The following is a 26,353-nucleotide window of genomic DNA, read 5'->3' on the forward strand; positions in this document are numbered from 1 at the left end:
GGCATTAGCTTTCCTTATGCCCAATATTTCAAACAGTGTCAATAGATATAATTTTACGATCTTTCAAGAAGGTCAGTTGAGTTAATTATCTTAGTTCAGCATCAGTACTGTAAGTAATCCTTTATTGATTGTCTTTGGGTCTTTAGAGGGAATGATATGTAGGGATAATTAAGCAACTAATTACCTTCTACATGGCATAATGTCCCTTTTCTGCACTGAGATTAAGCATGTTCTGTCCTTTCATTCTTTTTCACCAAACTAACACCTATGCTAATGCATGTTCAACTTTTTAACAGCTTTAATATTTGACTTGTAGTTTGCTCACATAAATGCTTGCTGTGGAGAAAGTATTATTTCCCCACCTCCTGCATGCTTATACACTGTAGGTTATAAATGAAGTGGAGAGTGCACCCAAAGAGCTGAGAAAAGAGCTCATGAAACGCAGGAAAGAGGAGCTTGCACAAACCCAGCATGCTCAGGTAACAGCAGCAGCTTAATGCTACTAAAAACAGAAAGCAGCATTATTCTAACAGCTCAGTAAACCATGGTTGAAAGGGTAATTTCTAAATGTAATTATTATGTTATTGACTTTGTATGTCATACAAAGGTTCCCAGGGCATTCTTTATGTAGTACTAAAGGCACACTAATGGTGACATTTAAGTTGCTAATATGCTCCATGCTGGGGATCGAGCTCGCAACCCGGGCATGTGCCCTGACCAGGAATCGAACCGTGACCTCCTGGTTCATAGGTCTATGTTCAACTACTGAGCCATACCGGCTGAGCCCAATTTTAAATATAAGTCTGTTGTTTTTCTTTTTGACTCAGAATCTAGCAGTTAAAAAAATAGATTATTTTTACCCATATAAATTTAATTCTAGGTTATAAGGCTGAGCCAATTAAGATGAGTGAATTCTTTATTAAATTAGATAACTTAGTATTTTCAATATATTCTTATATAGAATTTCATGTAACTCTACAAGGAATCATTTTTCTTTTAATTAAGTTTGCACTCAGCTTGGAGGCAAAGAAAAGTGAGTTCAATTTATAGTTACATATGTCAATGAAAGGAAGAAGAGACATGGATTATATATTAACTGTTGCTTTATATTATCTTTTAAATGTGGCTTTATGTAATTTCAAAAGTGGTTCCCAGACTTTTAAACTTTATAGACCCATGAAAAGGAACGCAAAATATAACCAAAAAACATTGGGACCATGACAAATGGATTGCCATTAAAATTTTATTTTTGCCAAGTAAGGATATTTTAAAACTGTCATTTACTTGTCACCATCATTTCAGAGAGACTATTTTATTTTTTATTTTATATATTTTATTGATTTTTTACAGAGAGGAAGGGAGAGAGATAGAGAGCTAGAAACATCGATGAGAGAGACATCAATCAGCTGCCTCCTGCACATCTCCTACTGGGGATGTGCCCGCAACCCAGGTACATGCCCTTAACCAGAATCGAACCTGGGACCTTTCAGTCCGCAAGCCGACACTCTATCCACTGAGCCAAACCGGTTTCGGCAAGAGAGACTATTTTAATACCATAAAAAAGAATAAATATCTCAGAATTAAAAATTTTAATTGTAAAAAGTTTTCTTTTGACTGGTTTGGAGATCACTAAATAGCAAACATAGCATTTACTATGTATCAAGCACTGTTCTAAATGCTTTACCTGTATAAACTCATTTCTCCTCACAATATATGAAGTAGTTTCTCTTATTATCTCCATCCTACAGTGAGGAAACTAAAAGCACAGGAAAGTTGAGTGACTTTTCTAAGATCACACATCTGGTTAATGGTAAAACCAGAATACTTGTCTAGCCAAGTTTAGTTCCACATTGAACCACCATAACATACTTACTGCCTCTCATATTTAAGCTACCCTTTTTGTGCCAAATATAAAATCTTAGCAGCTTAGCTTAGTGGTTGTTGGCCATTTCTTGTTATTAGGTGGAAGGGAAGTCCTTGCTGGTTGTACGTTTTTGAGTAATTTGGATTTTAAATCAGATAATAATAATACAGTTTTTGCCTTGTAAAGGAATGTAAACTTTTTAAATTCCAAAGGATAATATATCAGATTATAGAGTTGAAATTGAGAATTTAGCATTGAATGAATTAGGTCATCCTATACTTTAGTAAAACTTTGTTGGTGATTATTCATATAATTTTGTGTGTTAGACTATATTTTCTGATGAAAGCTGAAAGTAATTATTTTTGTAAATTTAATGAAGAATTTAGTAAAACAAATTTCGAAAGTATTTCTCTTTAGCTACTGCTTTTAATGAAGGTGCTAAGACTTGATTACAGAGTCTATTTTAAACTTTTTTTGAGTGTTTATAAATAATAGCCATATATTCATGGAGCTAGAATGTATTTGTTCATCTGGTCCAGTGGTTTTCAAATTGAGCCTCCAGTAGCTCTTGAGTTTAGAAGAAGTACCTTGAGAATCCTTCAAAAAGTGAGGACTTTGGGGCTCTCGGCCCCTGCTTCCACTTCAACTCATGCAGCACCACTTTTTATCTGTTTTATAAATTTTATGTATTTTTGGTGAGTTTTTTAAAAGAGGGCTTGACTGATTTTAAAAAAATGCCAGCAAGAGTTTGGAAACCATTGGTCTAGTTCAAATCCTTCATTTTACAGAGGAGAAAGAGGCCCCTCTGTTCCATGCTTCAAGAAACTCAACATTTGTATAATTATTTTTTTCCATTTATAAATAGTCATTCAGCTATATTCTCACCTGGGAGGTGCATTGTATTCTGATCCACAGGGTCTTGCTCAGGCCATGATTCAGTCTTTTCAGTTGTCATCTTGTGCAGTCTTCAACGCCCAAATGCAGGACGTAAGTCCCGCGTGCCTGTAGGAGGATGCCTTCTCCTGTTTTACCTGCTTTTTCTTTGGCTCACATGTGCCTTTTCATTGTTAGCTTTATTTGTTAAAACCATAGAAGATTGATAGATGATAATGTCAGTAATGACAATAACTAATAACTTGACATGACTTTTAGAACAGTATTCTTCAGAGTTTTCACATTTTATTCTCACTGCCACCACCCTAATGTAGGGATGGAGTGTATTCATTTTACAGATGAAGAAATCAAGGTTCAGAAGTCTAAGTGATCTGCCTAAAGTTACTAAGAGATTAGAACTAGAACACTTCTAATACAGTGTTCTTTTTCTATCTACCCCACCACAATTTTTAATTTGAGATTTTCATATTTTTAAGAAATATCTTCCCAATAGTATTTTATGAACTTTGCACATGTGAGAAGTTGAATGCTGTGGTTAGATTTTTATCTTTGTGTGAAGTGACATTTTGATTGCATATATATTTATGTAGCTGTTTTAATTATGGATATGGTCAGAAAAGACATATTAAAAGTGGTGATTGTAGTTCCATTTAACTCTAGTTTTCACTATTCAATTTTCCATAATGAATAGTGAATTGCTATTCTTGTAGTTTTAAATTAAGTCTGGAATTCTAGGCTGTATTCTTTCTCACAGTTTCTATAGGGAGTGACTAGCTCATTTAACACTCTAATTTTTGTTTGTTACGTTTTATATATACAACTGGAGTAGATAGAATACAGCTTGATTTCAACCCCCTCTTTCCCCTCTCCTGAAATTAGACTAATTTATTTTTATTGGTAGCTGTTGGACTCTATAGTTTTCTAAAAGAGTAAAAAAACATTAATTTTTTTAACGAGAGGGAGAAATTATGAATTACGATCACTTTTCTGATCATTACCATTTTTAGCTTTTCTTTTGCGTTAAAATTATCAAATTCTGTACAAATAGCCCAATATATTTCTAAAACACAAAGTTGTATTTTTCATGTTCATAGATATCTAATGAATACGATAAAATTAAAATTACTTACCAAATTCAAACTTGTACATTTAATGGGCACTCATTTTACACTTTATGTGTCCTTTTAAAAAGTATTTACTTCCCGTGATCAGATTGATCTCTTAATTTTTTTATTGGATGAATGTAATTTGTACAGTCTTTTTGGAATATAACATCAGTTTTCATTTAGAGCCTAAGAGTAATTTCTAACTAAAAAATTCCATTGTGAACATATTGTACTTGGCTTGTGGAGTAAGGAAATTTAATGAAAGCGAAATAATATTAAAATTTCATTTCTTTTGAGGTAATAAAATATATTAATTAGTATGTAAAAGACCTTTCAGGTAATTTTTAGCTTTAATATAAACAATTATCCGAGCATTATTCTTTTTTTTTTTTTAATATATTTTATTGATTTTTTACAGAGAGGAAGGGAGAGAGATAGAGAGTTAGAAACATCGATGAGAGAGAAACATCGATCAGCTGCCTCCTGCACATCCCCCACTGGGGAAGTGCCCGCAACCCAGGTACATGTCCTTGACCGGAATTGAACCTGGGACCTTTCAGTCCGCAGGCCAACGCTCTATCCACTGAGCCAAACCGGTTTCGGCGCGAGCATTATTCTTGACTGTGTAATCATTCAGACTCTGCTTAATTATTCAGGTTCATAGCTCTGTAAGGCAGCTGGTGTTTTTGCTAACTAGTTATTAGGAAGCACTGCCATATATTGCCTACCTTGACTCTTTCCTGTTGATCCTGTATTTTACCTTCTGGAGCAGAGCAATGCTAGTTCTGCCTGCTTTTTGTTGTTGTTGTTAATCCTCACCTGAGGATATTTTTCCATTGATTTTTAGCATGAAAGGGAGGGGGAGAGACACACAGAGAGAAATATTGATGTGAGAGAGACACATCAATTGGTTGCCCCCGCATGTTTCCTGATTGGGGCCAGGGATCGAGTCTGCAACCCAGGTACATGCCCTTGACTGGAATTGAACCCGAGACCTTTCAGTTTGAGGGCCAACACTCTATCCACTGAGCCAAACTGGCTAAGGCTACTGTTGAACTTTTGAAAGTGTAATACTAAGAGAAGGGGCCCACTGCTTACTTAAAGGTTTTCTTTTAATAGAATTCATATATTGTTTATCTAGACATAAATATATAACAGTAATGTGACCAAAATTGGCATTGACAAGAAATTGCGTTTGAGTGGCACTGATTTGTATATACCTTTTTAATTTTCAATATAAATGCGTATAAATAAATACGTATTTGCCCCATCTTGTATTTTTGCACTTGATATTTTTGAGCCTAAATGTAATATTTATATTTATGTTAGTTAATTTGGACCCATCACACATAAATATTTTTGTCCTCACCTGAGGATATGTCTTTTTGTTGATTTTTAGAGAGGAAGAGAGAGAGAGAGAGAGAGAGAGAAAGAGAGACACAGAGACACAGAGACATTGATCGGTTGCCTCCTGGTATGGGATGTCGCTCCAACCAACTGAGCTACCTGGCCAGGATCACACACATTTTTTTTTAAGTTTTTTATGCAAACCAATGACAAATAATGTTGAACAAAAGAAAACCCTTTGATATGTCTGCCAGCTAATTTATTTAATAAGTTTGCATATAGAAATTTTATAATGAAATTAGAGAAATAATTTAATTTTTATTACAAGTGATATTTACTGTAGGACAAAGAGAAGCTTGAACAACTTTCTTTGTTGTAACTGCTTAAAAGATAGGCATGGAAATTTTGCATCTCTTTAAATAAAACTCAAAAGATCTTATTCTATGTAGTTGAATTTAAATATTTAGTTTTATTTATTTTTTGCTGTGATAAAGTTATATAGGTATCTGTAAGTTGACAATTTTATTTATAGAGGCAATTCATTAGTCTTTTTGCTACTGTATATTTGTATTTTTGCTAAAATACAAATTATGATGCAGATGAGATAGTAGCTTTTGTGACTCCGAATTACAGGATGTCTTGAATGGTAAGACCTGATCCTCACCTCCAGGGACAGTAGTAAGGCAAGGACTTGAGGAGCACTGCTAGACTTGTTCTTTGTGCATTGAAGCCAGGCTGGTTGTGATTTAGATCTATGAGACTCTGTTTGAGGCCCAAAAATTAGTTCCAAAAGGATGTTAGGGTTTTATCTTCTCTAGGATATGCAAGAGGAGGAATTATAGGTGAAATGGTGCTTCAACACTAAATTTTTAAATCTACACTCATATTGATCAGAATATCCCTTGAGCTAATCACAAACTGCTCTAACTGTCAAGAGAAGGGTAGAAATCCAAACATTTCCTGGGCAAAATTTACATTCCTTCAGTTTGGATATTGTCCCTTTTCTTCTGTAAATTTATGTTCTAGCATAAAGATCATAATTCACTTTATCCTTTCTTACACAGTAACCAAAGGGTATTTTTAAAGTATAAATTTGGTATTTACATACATAGTATGTACTCAGTAAATATTTGTTGGATGAGTGAGTGAATCCCAAACATGTTAGAAGAGTTCTCTGATTATGAGGAATTTCGTTTATAGATTTATATATGTACCTCACTTTCCTACTCCTAGTTCACATTTCTCTAGCAATGAACTATTTCTTATTAAGTCCTCAAACTATTGTTCTTTTTAAGCACAGGCTGTTGACACAGAAACTATCTTTCTCTATTAGTATAGACATGGTATTTCTTCCTAACTCTTTGTTTGTCAGAAAAATCGTGTTTAAAATTCTGACATCTGTTTTATTTATCTGCTGTTCATGGCCTTTCTTTCCAAAAGGCATTTCTTGTTTGTTCTTGTTTTATCTACACCATACTGGAATGGATAATCAGTTTTAGAAGATGTAAATTTATTATTTTCCCAAAGATGCCAGTGTAACAGGGCATTTTAATTATGAGTGGATAATAGACTTCTTTTGTATGTGTTAGTCTTAATGATGAGTTTAGAATATTATGTATTCTAGTACTTTTTTCCTAGGCTTGAATTGGGTGACTAATACATTTATACTCTATATAATCTTGGTATTTAAAAAATTTCACTAACTTTAGAAACTTGGTTTAGAAATCTTGATAACCGCTAATATATACAGTCATACAGATAAATGGATGTTTTGCTCAGTAAATACGTCTTAACTGATGGTTAACTATGTCTAATAGGAACAAGAATTTGTTCAGAAGCAACAACAAGAATTAGATGGCTCTCTGAAAAAGATCATCCAGCAGCAGAAGGCAGAGTTAGCCAATATTGAGAGAGAGTGCCTGAATAACAAGCAGCAACTCATGAGAGGTATATGAAATTATGCAGCATATGTGTATCTATAAAATGATATTTCAAAAACATTGCGGAGCTATACCTTGAAAATTATTTGAATGCTTTCCTTTGCTAGAGTGGTATAGGGAAAGATAAAGTTGAGGTAAATAAGAGGAAAAAAATTATAAAATACTGTGAGTTATAGAATTCCTTTATGACAGTACAAGTGAAAATAAATATATTCCTTAAAACATCTTTTTGTCCAGATGATGCTAGAAATGTACCTGAATAATTTTACATACTCATTCTGTCTTATAATTGTTAGTATACTTAATGGCTACATGATAGAATGGGATTTTAACCACTTATTTCCCCTAAGTAATAGCTTAGATTTTTTTTTTTTTAATTTCTCATGAAGATGATTAAATAGAATTTTGGTTTTGGGGGTGTGGCATTCTCTGTTATAGGACATTAGAACAGAACTGAAAGTAGTAATAGATGTTATCTTTACATTGGTAATATTTATAGCTCAGAATGTCAGCTTGTATGTAAGTGTATATAGATAACTTTTATGTAAATTTATGTAAAAAAATGAAATCCAAAGTACATTAGTAAAAAGATCAAAATGACATTTTTGAAAATTGCTTTCTTCTTCTAGCTCGAGAAGCTGCAATTTGGGAGCTTGAAGAACGACACTTACAAGAAAAACACCAGCTGCTCAAACAGCAACTTAAAGATCAGTATTTCATGCAAAGACATCAGTTACTGAAGCGCCATGAGAAGGTTAATGAAAGGAAAATTTATTTACTTTTTTGTTCATTTTAAAGTTTGCAGAATGAGGATTTCATTTTTGAAACTTATACGTCTTAGAGAATGCGTTTCAGATTTCTTTATTTTATCCTAAAATGTCTTTGATGAAGTTTGGAGTAATTAATTGTATGTCGATCATGATTGCAAACTTCTTTTCTACAAATTCCATGGAAGGTAACTAATTATAATGCCTAATGGCCTTGATAATCTTCATCTTGGTCTCTCAGAAGTAGCTATTGTGGCTCTATTTGTGGTTCATGTATCTTAAAAGTGTGGACTCCCTATACTTAGTAAAAGAGAGCTTCAACATAAGACTCTTATTACTAATAGCTTCATTTTTCCTAGAAGTTATTTTTTGGCTAATATTTTGCTGATTTTTATGCAATAAGGGAGAGAGTAATTTTGGGAAACAACAACAACAAAATGGCATGTTTGAACATATGCGTGGGCACTGAGTGTTAAATTATATCTCCGTCAACTGGATTCTGTGTAAAACTTTCTTAGGAAACAGAACAAATGCAGCGTTACAATCAACGACTTATTGAGGAATTGAAAAACAGACAGACTCAAGAAAGAGCAAGACTGCCTAAGATTCAACGTAGTGAAGCCAAGACTCGAATGGCCATGTTTAAGAAAAGTTTGAGAATTAACTCAACGGCCACGCCAGATCAGGACCGTGAAAAAATTAAACAGGTAAATAAGCAAATTACTGTCTTCTCTTTTAGGTTAAGAATATTTGAATGACTTTCAGAAGGGTCACATGATTGTGTTGTAAACATTTATTGCACTTATTGATGTTCACTTTGGCTCTGTGGGTTGGGGCTAGATATATGGCATGTACCAACTTAGTCTTCCTAGGGTGATGGCCACAGAGGGCAGAGCCTTCCCTCCTATTCCCCACACCAGGTCCTGGATTATAGTGGTCCTAAAATTAGCCTTGGGAATGAGATGACTTGGACAACTTTTAAAGTAAAAACATAAGACTTCACTATATTTCAGAAGTCCCACACACAAATTAACTGAGGTCAGTCACTAAGCTGATGGGAGGAACAAGGTTGTAATCAGAAGTCCTCCCCTCCCCATAAAATAGACTCCAGCTTGAGTCACAATATATTATTACATGCATCTTTAATTTATTGTACTTTAAGCTTTAGTAAATTTCTTAATTATACCTTTGGAAGATACAGAAATTGCATTGCTTGTTAACCATATTTGCTTTTATTTTTCTTATTTACAGTTTGCTGCTCAAGAAGAAAAGAGGCAGAAAAATGAGAGGATGGCTCAGCATCAAAAACATGAAAATCAAATGCGGGATCTTCAGTTGCAGTGTGAAGCCAATGTCCGAGAGCTGCATCAGCTGCAGGTTAGATATGGAAGCTCTAAGACAAAGCTGGTAATAGATGAGCAGCACCAGGTTTGGGAAAATAATAGCTAACCAAAGTAAGCTTCACTTTACTCATGAAAATGCTGGAATCTGTTTCCTATTACAGACCGAAAGTAAGATCACTTTAGTATCATAGGCACTTGTTTGTATTATATGTAACTATAATATAGCATGAAGCTAAATTATAACCTAAGAAGTTGAGTCTTTCAAAAGTAGTATTGAGTATTTTTAGTATATTTTGCAAAGAAGATGAACAAAGTTTTCAGAATGATCTAAGCAGTTTCATTACCAGATTCTGAATTTGAAATTTCATTTAGGGAGAAATAGCTTATTTTCTTCTAGGTTCATGAAAAAGGTGATAAACTAAATATATGAGAATTTTTCCCTAAGAAATTTAAAGATTACTTTAGAGAGGACTGTTTTTTGCAACCCAATCTAGTAGATAGCCTAAAATGTTTAGAATTTCAGAGTAGTGTATGCATTTTGGATACTCTACATATTTGCTTAATTTACCAGAATGGAAGATTTCTGAATCCTATATTTTGGTAACAACGGGTAAAATGCATACAAGCTGCCTTCTGAAGTGTCAGTTTTATGAGTAAACCTTAGAAAGGAAAAGCAGGATCCAACTAATGCTACCTAGTTAAGTTCTTTTCATATGGTAATAGACCTAGCTTCTAAAGTTGCAAAGATGAAGCTATGACTCATTTCCTAATTCTTGGCTCTTGGTTTTTAGAGGAGAATTTGAACCTCAGTAGTAGCCTAGTGTTTGATGAATAATTTATTATTTTGGAAGATAATGTATTTGTGAAAAGTTACTTTGTTGATCTGAAGTTTTTTAACCCAAACTTTATTTCCAGAATGAAAAATGCCATCTATTGGTTGAGCATGAGACTCAGAAACTAAAGGAGTTAGATGAGGAGCACAGCCAGGAATTAAAGGAATGGAGAGAGAAATTGAGACCTAGGAAAAAGGTAATTTTAAAAGTTTTAATTAAAATGTTTGCATCCGTCTGTCCGTCCGTCCATCCATCCATCCATCCATCCATCCATCCATCCATCCACTCATCCTCCCAGCTATTGGCTCTTTACCTAATGAGTGTCAGATGCAGGAGATACAGGGGAGAGGAGATAAAATCTCTGTCCCCCAAAGGTTCAGAATCTGGTGACAAGCAATTACAGATCAGTAGGATCATTGCTGTACTGAAGGAGTTAAGTTCAAAATATAGGGGAGAGGAGCACAGTGTGCAAGCCAAGGAGGAGGAGTGCTTAGGTCTTCGTGGGGGACTCAGGGAAGCTTCTGAGAGGAGATGCCTTGTAAGCCAAGAGGGGCTTGAAGGATGAGTAAGAGCTTACTGGGTGAACAGACAGATTGGGGTGGGATGAGGCAATTTAGGCACAGAGAAGAAAATGACTGAAGGTAATGTGTACAGAAATTATAAGTAGCTCCCCATAAGGGGATTGTGTTCATATGTGTAGGCATTAGAGAAGGGGAGAAGGAAGTAATGACAGCTTGGTCTAGACAGGTTGACAGGGAGCCAGATTGTAAGGCCATGGGGTGTTATGTAAATTGACAATTTAATAAAATAGGAATGGCTTCCCTGCCTTTATCTAACCAGCTACCCATTTTCCTTATTTGCACTTGGCTGTCTGATAGCCTGGTCCAGTTGGTCAACCATTCAGTTCTTGTTATCACTATGTGATCCTCTCCCTTTGTTAACTCTCAAACTTTTTTTTTTTAATATATTTTATTGATTTTTCAGAGAGGAAGGGAGAGAGACAGAGAGTCAGAAACATCAATGAGAGAGAAACATCGATCAGCTGCCTCCCGCACATCTCCCACTGGGGATGTGCCCGCAACCCAGGTACATGCCCCTGACTAGAATCGAACCTGGGACCTTTCAGTCCGCAAGCCGACGCTCTATCCACTGAGCCAAACCGGTCCTGGCAACTCTCAAACTTAAAAGCTTTATTTTCTCTTGGGCTTCTTGCCTGCTGTACATTTCAACCATTCCTTTCTTCTATTCATCCAATCAATGAATTACAGTAATATGAATTTAGCACCTATTATGTGTTAACATTTCTAGAGGAAGTGAAATGACCAAGTCAGTTGATAGTGTGGCTTTTTAACTTAAATTTTATTATTAAATTCTTGAATAGGTTATACAGTCATATGGTTCAGAATTCAAAAGGCATGGAAGGGTAAACAGTGAGAATTCTCTTTCTCTAGTTTCTTTTAACTCTTTGCAGTCTAGCTTTCACTTCAAACTCCCAAATTGAACTTTAACTGGTCACAAGTGAGTTGGTAATAACCAGGTCCTATGACATTATCTAATTGTTCTGATTATAAATCTTGTTTCTTAAAATTCTCTTCTTGCCTGATTTTTGTGATATACTCTCTTCTTTGTGCTCTTTATCACCTTTTCTTTGTCATCCAGGCACCTGAAGTGTAAACATTTCCCAGTTTTACATCCTTAGTTCTGTCCTCGTAGCTAGTCATGTCTTCAACTGTTGCATATTTAAGGACAATCCCAAAACTTGTATAGTAGGGGTTGTATATAGGAAAAATTGTAAAGTCATGCAGATCTGGATTACAATATCATTGTTGACACTGATTAATTTTGTTATTTAACATTTCTAAGTCTAGTTCTCCTTATTTGTAAAATTTATCTTAGTGGGGTTAAGACAGTTAAAGGAAGTGCTGCATGCACAGCAGTGGTCCCAGTACTTGAGCATGGTCAGGGTTCAATGAATGGTTATTATTGCTATTACCACAGGCCCAGTGCACAAAAATTTGTGCACTCGGGAGGGTCCCTCAGCCCGGCCTGTGCCCTCTCACAGTGTGGGACCCCTCGGGGGATGACCACCTGCTGGCTTAGGCCCGCTTCCCAGGGAATTGGGCCTAAGCTGGCAGTCAGACATCCCTCTGGCAGCCCGGGAGCCCTCGGGGGATGTTCACTTGCCAGTGGGGAGCAGGCCTAGCTGCAGTTGGACATCCTTAGTGCTGCTGAGGAGGCGGGAGAGGCTCCCACCACCACCGCTGTACTGGCAGCCGTCAGCCTGGCTTGTGGCTGAGCAGAGCTCCCCCATGGGAGCACACTGACCACCAGGGGGCAGCTCCTGCATTGAGCGTCTGCCCCCTGGTGGTCATTGTGTGTCATAGTGAACAGTGATTCCAAGTCCCTCTGCTGTTAGGGTCAATTTGCATGTTACCCTTTTATTATGCAGGATAGAGGCCTGGCGCATGGGTGGGGTCCAGCTGGTTTGTCCTGAATGGTGTCCCGGATCAGGGGTGGGGATCCCGCTGGGGTGCCTGGCCAGCCTGGGTGAGGGGCTGAGGGCCGTTTTCAGGCTGGGATGCCTGGCCAACCTGGGTGAGTGGCTGATGGCTGTTTGCAGGCTGGCCACAGCCCCTTCAGGGTGGGGGTCCCTGCTGGGGTGCCTGGCCAGCCTGGGTGAGGGGCAGAGGTCCGTTTTCAGGCTGGCCACACCCCCTTCAGGGTGGGGGGTCCTGCTGGAGTGCCTGGCCAGCCTGGGTGAGTGGCTGATGGCTGTTTGCAGGCTGGCCACAGCTCCTTCAGGGTGGGGGTCCCCACTGGGGTGCCTGGCCAGCCTGGGTGAGGGGCAGAGGTCTGTTTTCAGGCTGGCCACACCCCCTTCAGGGTGGGGGGTCCTGCTGGGGTGCCTGGCCAGTCTGGGTGAGGGGCTGATGGCTGTTTGCAGGCTGGCCAAGGCCCCCAGTGGGGACCCTCACCCCAAGAGGGTGTGGCCATCCTAGGTGAGGGGTTGATGGCTGTTTGCAGGCTGGCCACAGCCCCCAGCCACCCAAGCTCCCAGTGGAGGCTGGCTGGAAGCAGGTATCTGGAATTTATTTAGCTTCTATAATTGAAACTTTGTTGCCTTTTGCGGAGGCCACAGCCGCAGGCAGGAAGCTTGGCTTCCTCCATTGCTGGGGCAACCAAGCCTCCTACTTGCTTCAGCTCTGTGGCTGCCGGCCGCCATCTTGGTTGGGTTAATTTGCATATATTCGCTTTGATTGGCTGGTGGGCGTGGCTTGGGCATAGCGAAGGTACAGTCAATTAGCATCTTTGTCTTTTATTAGTGTAGATTGTTTATTGTTTTATTGGTTCATTCTCAGAGCTCCCATTTTCCACCTGGATGTTCCATTCCTCGTTTCATTCAGGCCTCTGTTCCAATATCATTTCATCAAAGGTTCTTTTTTTGGATTGCTATATATAAAATAGACTCCATACCCACCTCAAACACTCTCTATCCCCTCACCTTTTTTTGTTTTTCCTCATAGCATTCATCACCACCAGATACATTTGTTTATTGTTTGTCTTCTCTCACAAGAATGTAGGCTCCTTGAAAGCAGGGACATTATCGCTTGGTCACTGGTACATCCCTAACTTTTAGAATAGTTCCTGCACATTATAATGGTCATTACACACCTGTTGAATGTTGACTAAAGATTCTAAACTCAGGGGAGATAAAACTAAACTTAACATCCTTTTTTCTTCACCTATGTCTCACCTTTTCCCTCTCTCCATAGTCCCTTCACCAACAGATGTTCTTCCCACATTCCTGTTCTCTTGACATCTAGGCTAGAAACCTGAATTATTTTTTATTTCCATGATACCCCACATTCAATCATAATATTTTTCTTTTTCATATTATCATCTTACTACTTGCTTAACATTGTTCAATAATGTCCTAATGGCCTTCCGGTCTCTAGCTTCTTTTCTTTTTTCCTACTTTCCTACCATCACCAGAATATTTACCCTCAAGAACATTTCTGATACTGTCATAGTGGTACTGATAAATCTTTAGTTCTTTCAGAAAAAAATGTAAATACCTCAATCTGACTTTTTTAAAAAAAATCCTCACCTGAGGATATTTCTTCCATTGATTTTTCAATGAAAGGGAGGGTGAAGGGGAGAAGAGAGAGAGAGACAAATATCCATGTGAGAGAGAAACATCAACGTGAGAGAGACCCATCAATTGGTTGCCTTCCTCACGTTCCCGAACCTGGGGTCAGGGATCAAACCTGTGACCCTTTGGTCTACAGACAGATGCTCTAACCATTGAGAAAACCGGCCAGGGCTCAGTCTGACTTTTAAGCCTTCATAGTGCCACACATTGGCCACAGTCAACCTTTCTAGCTTCATCTTCCTCTAACCATTTTAATCCCAGGTTACGTTTCAGTATCCTCCTTCCTATATAATAAAAGCCTAATATGCTAAGTGTCCAGTCGTCTGGTCATCCGTTCAGCCAATCAAAGCGTAATATGCTAATGATATGCTAAGGCCGCTCAACAGCTTGCTATGACATGCACTGACTACCGGGGGCAGATAGTCCACTGGTCAGCCAGTCACTATGATGTGCACTGACCACCAGGGGGCAGATGCTCCGACCGGTAGGTTAGCTTGCTGCTGGGCTGATCGGGACTGAGGGAGATAGGCCGGACATGCCTCGAGCCCTCCTGCGGTCCCTCCCTGTCTGGCCAACCTCTTGCGTCCTTCCCTGGCCCTGATCGTGCACTGGGGGGGTCCCTTGCCACAATCTGGTACCTCTTGGGGGATTGCGGTTGGAGAGCTGGTTTTGGCCCGATCCCGCAGGCCAGGCCAAGGGACCCCACTGGTGCACGAATTTGTGCACTAGGCCTCTAATAGGGTATAATCACCATTATTCAAACCAGTTTTGCAGTTTCCTGCCTCTGCATTGTTTCAGCTCTTTGTCTGGCATGCCTTCTCCATCCCGTCTATTAATTTCTTATCTTGACTTCAAGACGAAATTCATGTTTCATTTCTTCTGAGAAACCTTCTTGTATCCTTCCATCTTCTTCTATACTTTGTACCTCTGTAGCAGCACTTTATCCCTGAATCACTTTTCTGCAAAGTCATTGATACCTCAGATATTTATCAAGCACTTAAATTTGCTCTGTATTATGGGGATATAATGTTGAATCTGATTTAGGTTTTAACTTTAAACAGTTTATAGTCCAGTGTGGTAGAAAAACATGCACATCAATAATCAAAATAAAAAATAGACAATAGTAAGTCACATGGGAGTGACAGATAATAATAGGTGCCATCTACTGAGTACCAATATGTGTTAAGTACATCATCATCACATTTAATCCTCACACAGCAACCCAGTGAGGTGGGTGGTGTTTTCCCTATTTATAGCAGAAGAATGAAATGATTCTGTAAGATAGAGAAGTTAAGTAATTGACCCAAGTTAGCCATTAGTATGGCTGAGCCAAGACTTGAATTGAACCTAGGGCTGTGCACAGCCTTCGATCCTAACTATTGAGCAGTTTGGTCTTCCGTAGGATAATATACAGAGAATGGGTTTGGGGCAAATAGTTTTATCTTGGCCACCAAAGTAAATTCTGTTTGAAATACCAGTGCCTAATTTCCTTTTCCCTTCCTTTTTAAGACACTGGAAGAAGAATTTGCCAGGAAACTGCAGGAACAGGAAGTGTTCTTTAAAATGACTGGGGAGTCTGAATGCCTTAACCCATCAACACAGAGCCGAATTTCCAAATTCTATCCTATCCCTAGCTTGCATTCCACTGGATCGTAACAATGGGAAGTATTCTGTGGTCTAGTTTGGCTTTTGAAATATGTAATTTTGTTCTCTTCATCTTCTGCCACAGTCTACATTAGAGAGTGCATGAAGACAATCATCTGCCTCACCTTCTAGGAGTTTTTTTGTTTTGTTTATTTAGCAAAGATGAAGGGAAAGGAACTAAGACAGATGCTGGGCCATGTTGGCATAGAAGCATTTTGCAGTAATTCCCCAAGGTGATTTTGTATATTAATCTTAAAGATTGTGTTCTTTAGACGCTGTTACCTAAAAAACTCTTAGAAATATAATGTTTAAAGTTATTTTAAAAAACCTGTTATTTCACTGAGTATTAGTAAATATCGTTTTCTCAATGATGCCTGAATTCTGTAGTTGGAACTCTTCTGTAGAGAGTTGGAATAATTTTCTTTTGGTGAATCAGCTCTCATGAAAAACCTATGAATTGCTAAAAATATAATACTGATTCATTAAATAAATCAATTTTATCTTTAAATATCAACAAATCCTTTTAAAAGAGAAAAAATATTTCAGTAATCTAATATAATTACCTGTTTAGGCCTGAGCTAGTATTCAAGGGTGCTAGTTTTATTAAAATAGTGCCTAAAACACTAAATTTCAATTGAGTCTAAAATGGGATTTTCTTTTTTGATTCAACAGGGACAAAACATCCTTAGCATTAAGCATTATAATTTTTAAATCTTTGTTCTTTTACCATTTGATAAAAATTTTCATCCTAAACGTGGTGTACAAGGTTGAAAACATGAAAAAAAGAGAGAATTTTTATATGTCCAAATTGGAAATGTATTATTCACCAAATTAAAAAAAAAAGATTTAGCTCTCCCAGCTTATTTTTTAAAATAATACATGAGCTAGTTAAATGACTTTTCCCATCTCAGCAAATTCTGTTCATTGAAAACTGTCAGAGGCCTTCTGACTGAGTTATATTTATAAATGTATTTTCTGAAATTGATTTTAAAAGAGGCATTTATTCAGAATACTTTTTTAAAAAATTAAGTAAAATATTTAGGCAAATGTTGGAAATGACTTAGTTGTTTTGAAATAGTCATTTATATTTTGGTTTTATTTTGTTCCATGCTTAAATTATTTTAGTGGGAAAGCCTGAAACCTTTATCCATGTGGTTGCTGATATGTGTAATTATTAATGAAATGATCACTCCTAGTCCCTCTAGAGGCTTAAAATTTCAAGCATGTGTCAGGTCAAACAGTATTATGAACTGTACTGTGCTGTGTGAGACAGTAAGTGATGCTGCCTGCCATTTGCAAACTTTTCTCTTTTAAGAGTACCAGGTACCAAATTGTACAAGTTTCAGTTTTTGTTACATTACATTTGATGCTGATGAAAATTTAAATGTAACTGTGGGAACACTTATTAAGGAAATGTAAATATCTGTAGCACTTTCTTGCAGTTAATTTGAAAACTTTGAATGCTGAACCTTATTTTGTTAGTGGTTTAGAGGATTTAAATGCATGTATGATTTTCATTTTGTAATTATTTTGACAAGCATAATTTACTTTGACAACTTTGTAGGTAGCCTTAACTTCTGGCCAAGTTTGTTTTTATATATATATAAAAACATATATATATATATATATACATATATATTATGTATGGTTGTAAATTCATACACTTATCACATGAATGTGTTACTGTGTACAAAACTCCTTTAATGCTTTATTCTCAAATGCTGGGTTGAAAAATGTTTTGAAAGCCTTTTAAAATATATATCTTTATAAAGTAATATTCAGGATGATGGAAATTGTTTATATTATGATAAAAATGACAGTATAAAGTTACTCAGTGTATTTAATGATTTATTTTAAGAGGGAAAGAGGAAGAATGCTCTCCTTTGAAATTTTCAGTGGACATTTTTTCAGTATCATTTAAATTATATTCTGTATGCTAAATAGTTTGTGGCACATAATTCATTTTGGTCTGAATATTTGATTCTTTTTATTCCTTTCAACTTGACATTCAGAGTATTGAGTAAAGGAAAGAGGTTCAGAGTAGAACGGTTGACACTCTGGTAAGTTTATTTGCAACTGTTGGTATCTCCCTTAAAACTGCCCTTTGGATTCAGTATTTATGCTTGAGTCTTCTTTCAAATATGACCATATTCATGTGTCCGCAGGACTACAGAGTGATACATATATAGAGGTGAAACATTCATTTTAATACTTAAAGTTACATAAATCTTTTCAAAAAGTGTTTTGTTACAGAATATGCTGTTTGTACCCATCCATGCCCATTTCTTCTTAGGCCCTGTATTCAAATAAATAATAGTGATCTTTCTTTCTTGCATGTAGTGTAGATGGGCAGTGGGGGAGGGGCACAGACTTCTTTGAAATCAAAGAATACAGTCAAATCCATTCCTGATTTGGTTGTTGTTGCTGTGGCAGAATGTGCTGTGAAATGCATAAAAGAAATTGTTCATATGTGTACCCTAATTGCTCACCCTTCCCTCTTCTCCCTGTGTGCTGTAGACACACCAGACTGTCACACTTCTGCAGGTCTAGCTCTTAGAGCTCGTTGCACCAGGTTGCCTTTCCTAGTCCTGTCAGTCCATAGTTGAGTGAATTGCTGAATTAGCTGCTACATTATGTGGAGTCACAATTAAGCTTTTTCTTACCCTTTTCTATGGGGAAGCTATAGGGTGGGTCAGGAGGAAATTGAGTGCTTATACTTTGCTGAAAATATTAGAACTTTCCTCTAACAGGATACAGAAAATTGTAATTAAATATAAACCAGAACCAGAGCTACCTCTAAGTAGTGTTTCCTCAAGCACAAAGCTCTCAGGCATATGAGACCCACTTTAATGGAGGGTCTCTGATTTCTCAAGCATCAGCGAGTTTCAGAAGCAACTGTCTTTTGTACTCCTCTAAGTTCCCTTGTAACTACACACTTTTCCCATTCCACACTGTGCTTAAATGACAGTCTCTTCTGAGAAGCCAAATTCTGTCAAATGATTAGCTAAAGATAGTATTAAAGGAAACCTAGAACTGAGGTGAAAGGAGAGAGTTAGTTCTAGTGCTAATAGTCTTCTGATTAAATAAATCAATTCTTTTCTGGGAAATGGGATATTTTAAATGCTTAAGTTTAAGGCACAACAGTTAATGCCTCTGTTGCTTTTCTGTGGCTGACATGGTTTTGATATAGCTTTACACTTTCTGCTACTAAGCTTCGGGTAGAATGTTATACCAGTTTTAAATGTTGGCTGCAGCTTTTTGTGATCCTTTGATTTGCAGTGTAATAACGTCACAAACTAAATTTTCAAAATTTTGTTCCAGATTATGCCGCTTGTCTACTTGGGAGCAATGTGTCTTTTCAATCATGGGGTTGACAAATGAAAAATAAAGTTGTTTCTTAATCTATGTTGAGAAAGCAGTCTTTTATTGAGAACCATTGAAACAGGATTGTCATCCGTGAGAACAGTATGCAGCTTCTTTTGGGCCTACATTTTTAACACTTGCAGTCCTCTAGGTCTTCTGGCCTTTCAGACTTATTAGAGGTGCTTACAATATTTCCATCAACATATGTATATATACATATTTTTTATTTCCCTTTTCCCCCTTGGGATGGATTCTTTTTCTCACCAAATATTTCACAAGCCATATGACCTCACTTTTGCTAAAAATAACCTCTTTTTGTCATTGATATGTTCATGCAAGATTCAGTAGACACTAGGCAGCATCATTTGGTAAGTGTTCAGCTTGGCTGGAGGGAGGCAAAGCATGTCATTTTCTAATCCAGGAGTATCGTACACTATTGAGCTCATTGTTTTGTGTGTGTTTTTAAATAGAAACAAAAAGGCTCAGAGTTGTTGGCATCCAGCTGAGGACATATCTGCCTGTTTTTTTCTGGGTCCTGTCCAGAGAAGGTAAGCACGTTTAGACTTTCACCTAATTCACATGGTCTTAGGATTCTGTGAAGACCTTGGATATCTTAGAAAGGTAAATCTATTACGTAGGGGAAAAACTCATATGTCTGAGTAATCAAGATAAGAATCATTAAAGGGGATATAATACCCTTAAAACTGCTATTACAAAACTAAATGGACTAAGACTTTAGGTAAGACTTTTTAGGTAAAACTAAAATATTAAAAAGGTACAATGTAGTCATTTATTATACACAATAAGTTTTCATTAGGAAGTAAAAAGTTTGAAGTTCTGAAGGCCTTATGAACTCATTATTTTAGAATTCCTATATTGATTCACATCAGGTAACTATCAGGATATGAAAAAGGAGGCAAACAAGACCATATAGAATGTTTGGTGCTTGAATAGTGGTTGCTGCTAGTAGTTGTTTGATATAGTGGAATTAAGTGTCATGTTTTCCCCCAGGATAATATAGGAGATACTCAGTAGAGGCCACATAAAAAATAAATGGTTCAGTCTTTTAGAAGAATAGAGGTGTAGAAGTAGATTTCATTTAACCCCACTTTAAATTATCCAGTAATTGAGCATCACAGTTTGCAACAAATTCAAAAGTGGGCCAATGGTAGCCTCTTCTGAATTTGCATGTCTGAGTTTACTATGCATTTCTGTGGGGCATTTGATGTTTGTGTATTTTTCCTTAATAGGTGTTTGGATATTCCATATTACTTGCTCTGCCATTATAATTCCTTTGCCCCAGGATAAATCACTACATTAGCTGAAAGTAATCTTGTTGCTCATCTGTTGCATGTGTTTAATTCAAGTAATTTATGCATAAACTCTTCAAATGCTTTCTAATTGCCCAAATTGAGTTATTAATTCCAGATGAAGGTCTGCCTTTAATGATCTCAATGATTAAATACCAGAAACTGTGTCCCAGAATATTGCATTTGTAATAGTGTTAGAGTCAAACCCAAACCCAAAATATTTTTTTTTTCTTAACTTTGGTTAGATGGATCACATTATTAAAAAAGGAAAAAAATCCTTTAATTGGAAATTTTACTTTTGAAATGACTTTTCATCTAATAGACCACATTAACATTTTTAGACATTGAAAAGTGCTTAAAACCAACTGCACCCAGTACCCAATGCCATTTGCTAAATGCAGAACAGGTGACATCCTGCCCTAGCAGTAGATAGTCTATTTTCCCTCCCTCTTTCTCTTCTTGCCCCTTGCCCTTCTTTTTCTATTTCCTGCAGCCCAGTTCAGTACAACAAATCTATAAACTCTAGCACGGACCTATGGATATAGATTATAGCTACCATCAAACTTTCTAAGCAAGTGGGACTATATGTAGCGAGAAATAACTATTAGAAACCCCGTAGCCACCTTCAGGAGAAGTGAATTTCTTAACTTTTTCAGTTGCAAGAGTGGCTCCTTAGCCAACTGTGTTCTGTGACTAGAGAATGCGGAGTGAACAGGGGAGGAAGGATCTGACAGCACAGCTTTATAGCATTAATCAGAATGCACCCCCACAGGAAGGTGCCCCCTACCATCCCCGTCTTCCATTTTCTGGGTTCATTTACAGGCAGAGCTCAAGGACTCCTGAGCCAACTTGTATGAAACTGGCTTCCTAGGTTAGGGCTTGAACTAGTGTTAATGAAGCCAAGGAGCTCACATCTGGATAGTAGAGCAGTGTGTCTGCTGCCACAGCACTGCAGCTACTCAAGTCTACCCAATGAAGCTGTTGCAGATGGTGTGTCTTTGAAGTATTTATATATGTATATATTGTTTCAGACTAAAATAAGTGTGTAGTTGACTGTTTGGCTGTGCTGTATCAGTAGGCATTGAGACTCCAGCTTTCATCCTTTGGAGAGATTTTGATCTAAGCACCATAAGCCATTGCAAGAACTGGTCTGGGGCTGTTCCGCCAAAGGTAGCTCATGGCTTGGTGGCGATGCTTCTCCTTCTCCGCCCAACATAGACTTGGTCACCTGAAAGTTAGAAGATGAAAGTTAGAAGATGAGTAGGAAGTTAAAAAATATCTTGTGGCCTGTGGGGGCTTTAACTTGGGCAATTATGGCAACTGTGACTACTTGCAAAACTGGCTTGGAAGATAAACTCTTTCGTAAGACTATCAATTTATTTAGATTGTTTACCCTCTTTCATTACCAGATTGGTTCTCCTTTTCCTCCCTGCATTGGCACTCTCTTTCCTTTCTCCCCTGCTGGCTGTTTGATTGCTGTGCAGATTACATTGTTGGTAGGGTCTGCCTTTAGTCATTCACATTTGCCTTAATTTCCCAGGCAGGCTGTGGAACAAATCTCTGTGGCAGTGGAGGCTTACCTTTGTCTCCTTTTTCTCCCTTGGGCCCTCGAGGGCCAGGTGGCCCAGGCCGGCCAGGTGGCCCAGCAGGGCCCCTCTCGCCTAGGAGGAGAGAGAGATGCTAAGAAAAGCGGTAGTGTGGGGCCTGGAGGAGCGGCAGAGCCCAGCATAGCGTTGGCAAGGGAGCTGCTTTACAGCATGAGGTTGTTACACAGGATCCTGGTGGCCATTTCCTGCCACCACTTACCTCTGGGTCCTGAGATGCCCACTTCTCCCTTTTGCCCAGGAGGTCCTGGAATGGCTCCATGAGCTGCAAGGAGAAAAACAGGCCTTAGACTAGCAGCCACCATGAAGCTGGGGAGACAGGAATTTGTTCACACATAGGTAGTGGCAGAGTTTAAGCTTGTAAGAGGAAAACAAAGTTTAGAATTTGTCAGATTTTTAGCATCTCATTGTTAATAATGGGGTTTTCCAGGAGACTGGTTTCTGTGGAGCAGGCTCCACGTGAGACTGCAGCAAGGTGTGTGTTGGGAAAACCATCGGGGAGGCCCTTACTTCGGAAGAAGTCCATGAGGTCCTCGGTCACATTGCTGTAGGCAGAGAAGACCTTGCTGATGCCCGGGGGGCCCTGGGGCCCAGGCCGGCCTGGTGGGCCTTGAACAGTGTGGGCCAGCCCTCGCAGCAGGCCCTGACCTGTAAAGCATGAAAGTGTGGGCACACTCTTCACCGTGGGAGCACAGCACCCCTGACTGTCCAGCTCCCAACGCAATGAGAGGTTAAGTGACAGGAGGGAAAAGCGCTGCGGCTGCCTTGCCTTCTCGGTGCGGTGGCTTTTCATCAGAAGCCTTTTAGCCAACAACCTCCCCTCAGCCCCAGCAGAAACCATCATAGTCGTAAAGACTTCTGAGACCCACACAGGTTAGTGGGAAAGCGAGGCACAAAGACCCCAATGTTCTCCCTTCCCTGCAGCAGAGGTTCTGGTCTTGTCTGGGGCCCCTTGAACTAAGCTGACTGAGAATTAGGTTGGGGCTTCCTGTCTTCAGTCCCTGTCCTTCTGACTCCAGAATGGCTGGCCTCACAACCTGGGTGCTCCAAAGTGAGGGGTGAGTTTCTGCAGCCTAGATGGGGAATGGCTCACATGCTCCCGCTCCCTCCACAGCACAGAGGCCTAAGTGCCCCAACTTACGCTGCAAGCTCTCGGACACCCGGACAGCCAGCTCGTTGTAATCCAGACCTCCAGCAAAGCCAGCCCCGAACAGTCCGCTGTCACTGCCATACACGCCCCCTTCCGAGCCAAAGGCTCCCCCTTCGCCCAGGGAGCCTCCACTGGTTCCTCCTACGCCCATGGAAGAGCTGTAGGAGGTGCTCCTGCTGGCCGATGAGCTGCCGCCCTGACTGTAGGAGCCCTCCATGGACCCCAGGCGGCCGTCTCCAGGTGGTCCCTGGGGCCCAGGAGGGCCTGGGGGACCCACGATGAAGCTGCGCACATCAGGACCTGTGGGGAGGAAGCTGCATGAGTGGGAGCTCAGGTCTGGGTGGAGAGAGAGAGCGGGAGTTAAGGGGGGTCTCAGAGTCTCAACACTCCTGAGCAGGATATGATCTTCAAGGCACTGGGCTTTCTCTGACTAGTGCCTGTCATGTATTTGGCCTCCCAGGGTCCTTCGCCTTCTGCTCCGCTGACAGGGAGAAGCAAAGTCTGGGAAGGGGGTATAGAGGACAGCAGCATTAGGGGCACGCACTTGTCAGGTAGCTAATCAGTTCGCTCCGGAAGCTGTCGCTGTTTTCAGTTGCGTAGGTTGCCAGTGCTCCTGAGACACCCGGAGGCCCTCGAGGGCCTGGGGGACCCGGAGGGCCTGGTGGGCCTGGGATGGAGGACAAGCCAGCAGCTGAGCAGGAGGCAAGGGAAAGAAAGGTCAGGCGTTGCTCTGTGAGAATGCTGAATTCCCAGCTCAGGGGCCCCTCTTGGGAAGGAGAGGGCGAGGAGGGAACAACTCACACCCAGGGCACCACCAGGGAATGACCTCCCTTGACTGACCCTCCCTCTCCCAATCCTAAGTTGCATTCAACCCACCCCTTAGCCCTCCTGCCCCTGAGGGTTGAACTCTGCCTGGCTCCTGATCATGGATGACACACTGGCCCGTGAGCTGCCCTGAGGGCAGTGCTGTGCCTGGGAGCAATGTCCCTCCCCAATTTGCCCGCTGATGGGACGGACTGAGCACCTCAAAGCTCATACTCCCTCTATAGGCCCCCAGGGCCCAGCCCTGTACGTGCTGCAGGAGGACTTGGTAACTGTAGGTGGATTTAACTCCACAGCTGCCCTTATAAAAACAATGCAGCCCTCTGCCCTCCTCACCCCTGCTCCCCATGCCTTACTGTGCAAGTAAGATGAGAGGTCCTCCATGCTGATGCTGGACCACGCGTTGCCTGGGCTCCCTGGTGGCCCAGGGGGACCTGGTGGCCCAACAATGCCTCTGAATTCAGATCCTGAGATAACAAAGAAAAGCAAGGAGTTGGTCATGGCCGGGGCCAGGCAGCTCTGCCTTCCATCCCAAACCACTTGGACAGATGTCCCCTGCTCAGCCTTACCTTGCAACAAGGAGAGGAGCTCCTCATAGGATGTTCCCGGCAAGCCAGGGGGCCCCGGGGGGCCAGGAAGTCCAATGCTAATTCCAGAACCTGAGGAACAAAATCCCAAGTTGTGATGGATTCACATCAGATAGGGAAGGCAGATAGAAACACCTGTGAGAGGAAGCCAGACAAGCAATGTAACCAGAAGTGGGGGCAAGACAGGGAAGAGGCAGTAGGAAGGGACAGGCAGAAAGAGGAACGCAGAGATACAACCCAGGATAATGATGCCAAGGAGGGGCCCGAGTCCTGGGAACAGCACAGGTACAAAGGGCTCATATCCATCCTACCACTGTGTGTATAGAGATGTGTGTATGGAGGTGTATGTGTATGTATGCAGGAGTGTGTGTGATTATACGTATAGATGTGACTGTAAATGTACATGTGAGGTGTGTTTGTATAGAGAATGTGTACCGAGAAGTTGTGTGTGTGTGTGTGTGTGTGTGTGTGTGTGTGTGTGTAGAAGTGTGTATATAGAGAACTGTGTGTCTACAGAGAAGTGTGGGAGTCGTGTGCAAATTCCATGCAGGACGGTGCCCAACACTCATTTTGGCTTCCCTCACCAGGCTCTTTGACCTGTTCTGCGGCCTCCGGTTTGAATAGCTCTGAATGCCACTCCCTCTGGGTCTGTGCAGGAGAGGGTCATGGGACGTTTTAAGGAAGGTCAGCCTGAACTCCTGACCATCCTGGCCTGCAAAGGACAGATACTCACTGGACATGTAGCTCAGAATGCGGCTGCTCAGCTCTGCATAGTCCAAAGACTGGAGAGACCAATCTCCACCGGCTCCTGGTGGCCCTGGAGGGCCCCGAGGGCCCATCAGGTACTGACGTAGATACTGACGCACGTCATCCCCTGAAAGGAAAGGATGTGGTAGCATCACCTGGGCCACCGGACAGTCTGGTCTCCCCGCACAGACTGGCTGCTAAGTGACATGTGAGCTCTGGTTCTCAGGCCCGGGGGCCGTGGGGAGAAGGAAGTGGGGACGGAGGGGGGATCTGCAAGCTTCCAGGTATCTGAGGGGCAGCTGCCCGTTGCCTGGCTCTGGAAGCAAGGAGATTTGCTGCCTCCTTTCCGTCAGTGGTTGGGAGCAGTGAGGGAGTGGCTCCTTGTCCTGAAGGACCACCTCCCCTATCCCTATGCAGCCCTCACAAGGCTCAGAGGGACAAGATGTGCCTGACAAGGGAGGTCAGGAGAAGGCAAAGGGGCTCCCACATCTAGCCCCTGCAAGAGACTCACGCTGCAGTGCAGCCAGGATGTCTTCAGAAGTGATGGAGGCAGCCGACAATGAGCTGATGCTGTACCCGGAAGCTGTCGGGAAGGGAAGCTGGGGTTACCTGCGTATCTGTACTGAAGCAATACCCCCATTACTCCAGAATCAGACTGGTCAACGGGCGTTTCCACTTGGGGGAGATGAACCAAGGGGGGGCATTAGGAGGTTGTTTTTAAAGCATGGAAAGGTGGAAGGTTATTCTTTTGATTTTGTTGGGTAAATGCAGTTTGTTATCTAGGTACTTTAGCCTCAGGCCTACCAGATCCCGCCAGCCCGTAGGATCCCATTTCACATATTTAGGACACAGCCGCAAGAAGGCTCACAGAACATGGCT

General features: G+C 40.3%; 2 protein-coding genes across 3 annotated transcripts in view; one reads left to right on the plus strand and one right to left on the minus strand.

Moving 5' to 3' along the window:
- The window catches only part of SLK (STE20 like kinase), a 53,840-nt gene extending 34,544 nt beyond the window's left edge, over positions 1-19,296 (plus strand). Inside the window, exons 13-19 of one of the 2 annotated variants that reach the window (XM_059661312.1) lie at positions 387-479; positions 7,029-7,158; positions 7,781-7,905; positions 8,437-8,625; positions 9,170-9,295; positions 10,177-10,290; positions 15,757-19,296. In XM_059661312.1, the coding sequence (XP_059517295.1) occupies positions 387-479; positions 7,029-7,158; positions 7,781-7,905; positions 8,437-8,625; positions 9,170-9,295; positions 10,177-10,290; positions 15,757-15,903 (924 nt within the window). In that variant the 3' untranslated portion in view covers positions 15,904-19,296. The remainder of the gene's footprint in view (positions 1-386; positions 480-7,028; positions 7,159-7,780; positions 7,906-8,436; positions 8,626-9,169; positions 9,296-10,176; positions 10,291-15,756) is intronic. The other variant, XM_059661313.1, reaches the window with a different exon arrangement.
- Positions 19,297-20,827: 1,531 nt separating this feature from the next.
- The window catches only part of COL17A1 (collagen type XVII alpha 1 chain), a 48,188-nt gene continuing 42,662 nt past the window's right edge, over positions 20,828-26,353 (minus strand). The window contains exons 45-54 of the mRNA XM_059661320.1: positions 25,986-26,057; positions 25,461-25,601; positions 24,710-24,799; positions 24,497-24,607; positions 23,863-24,009; positions 23,310-23,618; positions 22,679-22,816; positions 22,371-22,433; positions 22,145-22,225; positions 20,828-21,792 (exon numbers count right to left, since the gene is read on the minus strand). Coding sequence (XP_059517303.1) covers positions 21,740-21,792; positions 22,145-22,225; positions 22,371-22,433; positions 22,679-22,816; positions 23,310-23,618; positions 23,863-24,009; positions 24,497-24,607; positions 24,710-24,799; positions 25,461-25,601; positions 25,986-26,057 — 1,205 coding nt within the window. The 3' untranslated portion in view covers positions 20,828-21,739. The remainder of the gene's footprint in view (positions 21,793-22,144; positions 22,226-22,370; positions 22,434-22,678; positions 22,817-23,309; positions 23,619-23,862; positions 24,010-24,496; positions 24,608-24,709; positions 24,800-25,460; positions 25,602-25,985; positions 26,058-26,353) is intronic.

The sequence above is a fragment of the Myotis daubentonii genome, chromosome 13, assembly GCF_963259705.1.
Source record: "Myotis daubentonii chromosome 13, mMyoDau2.1, whole genome shotgun sequence".
Classification (NCBI taxonomy): Eukaryota; Metazoa; Chordata; class Mammalia; order Chiroptera; family Vespertilionidae; genus Myotis; species Myotis daubentonii.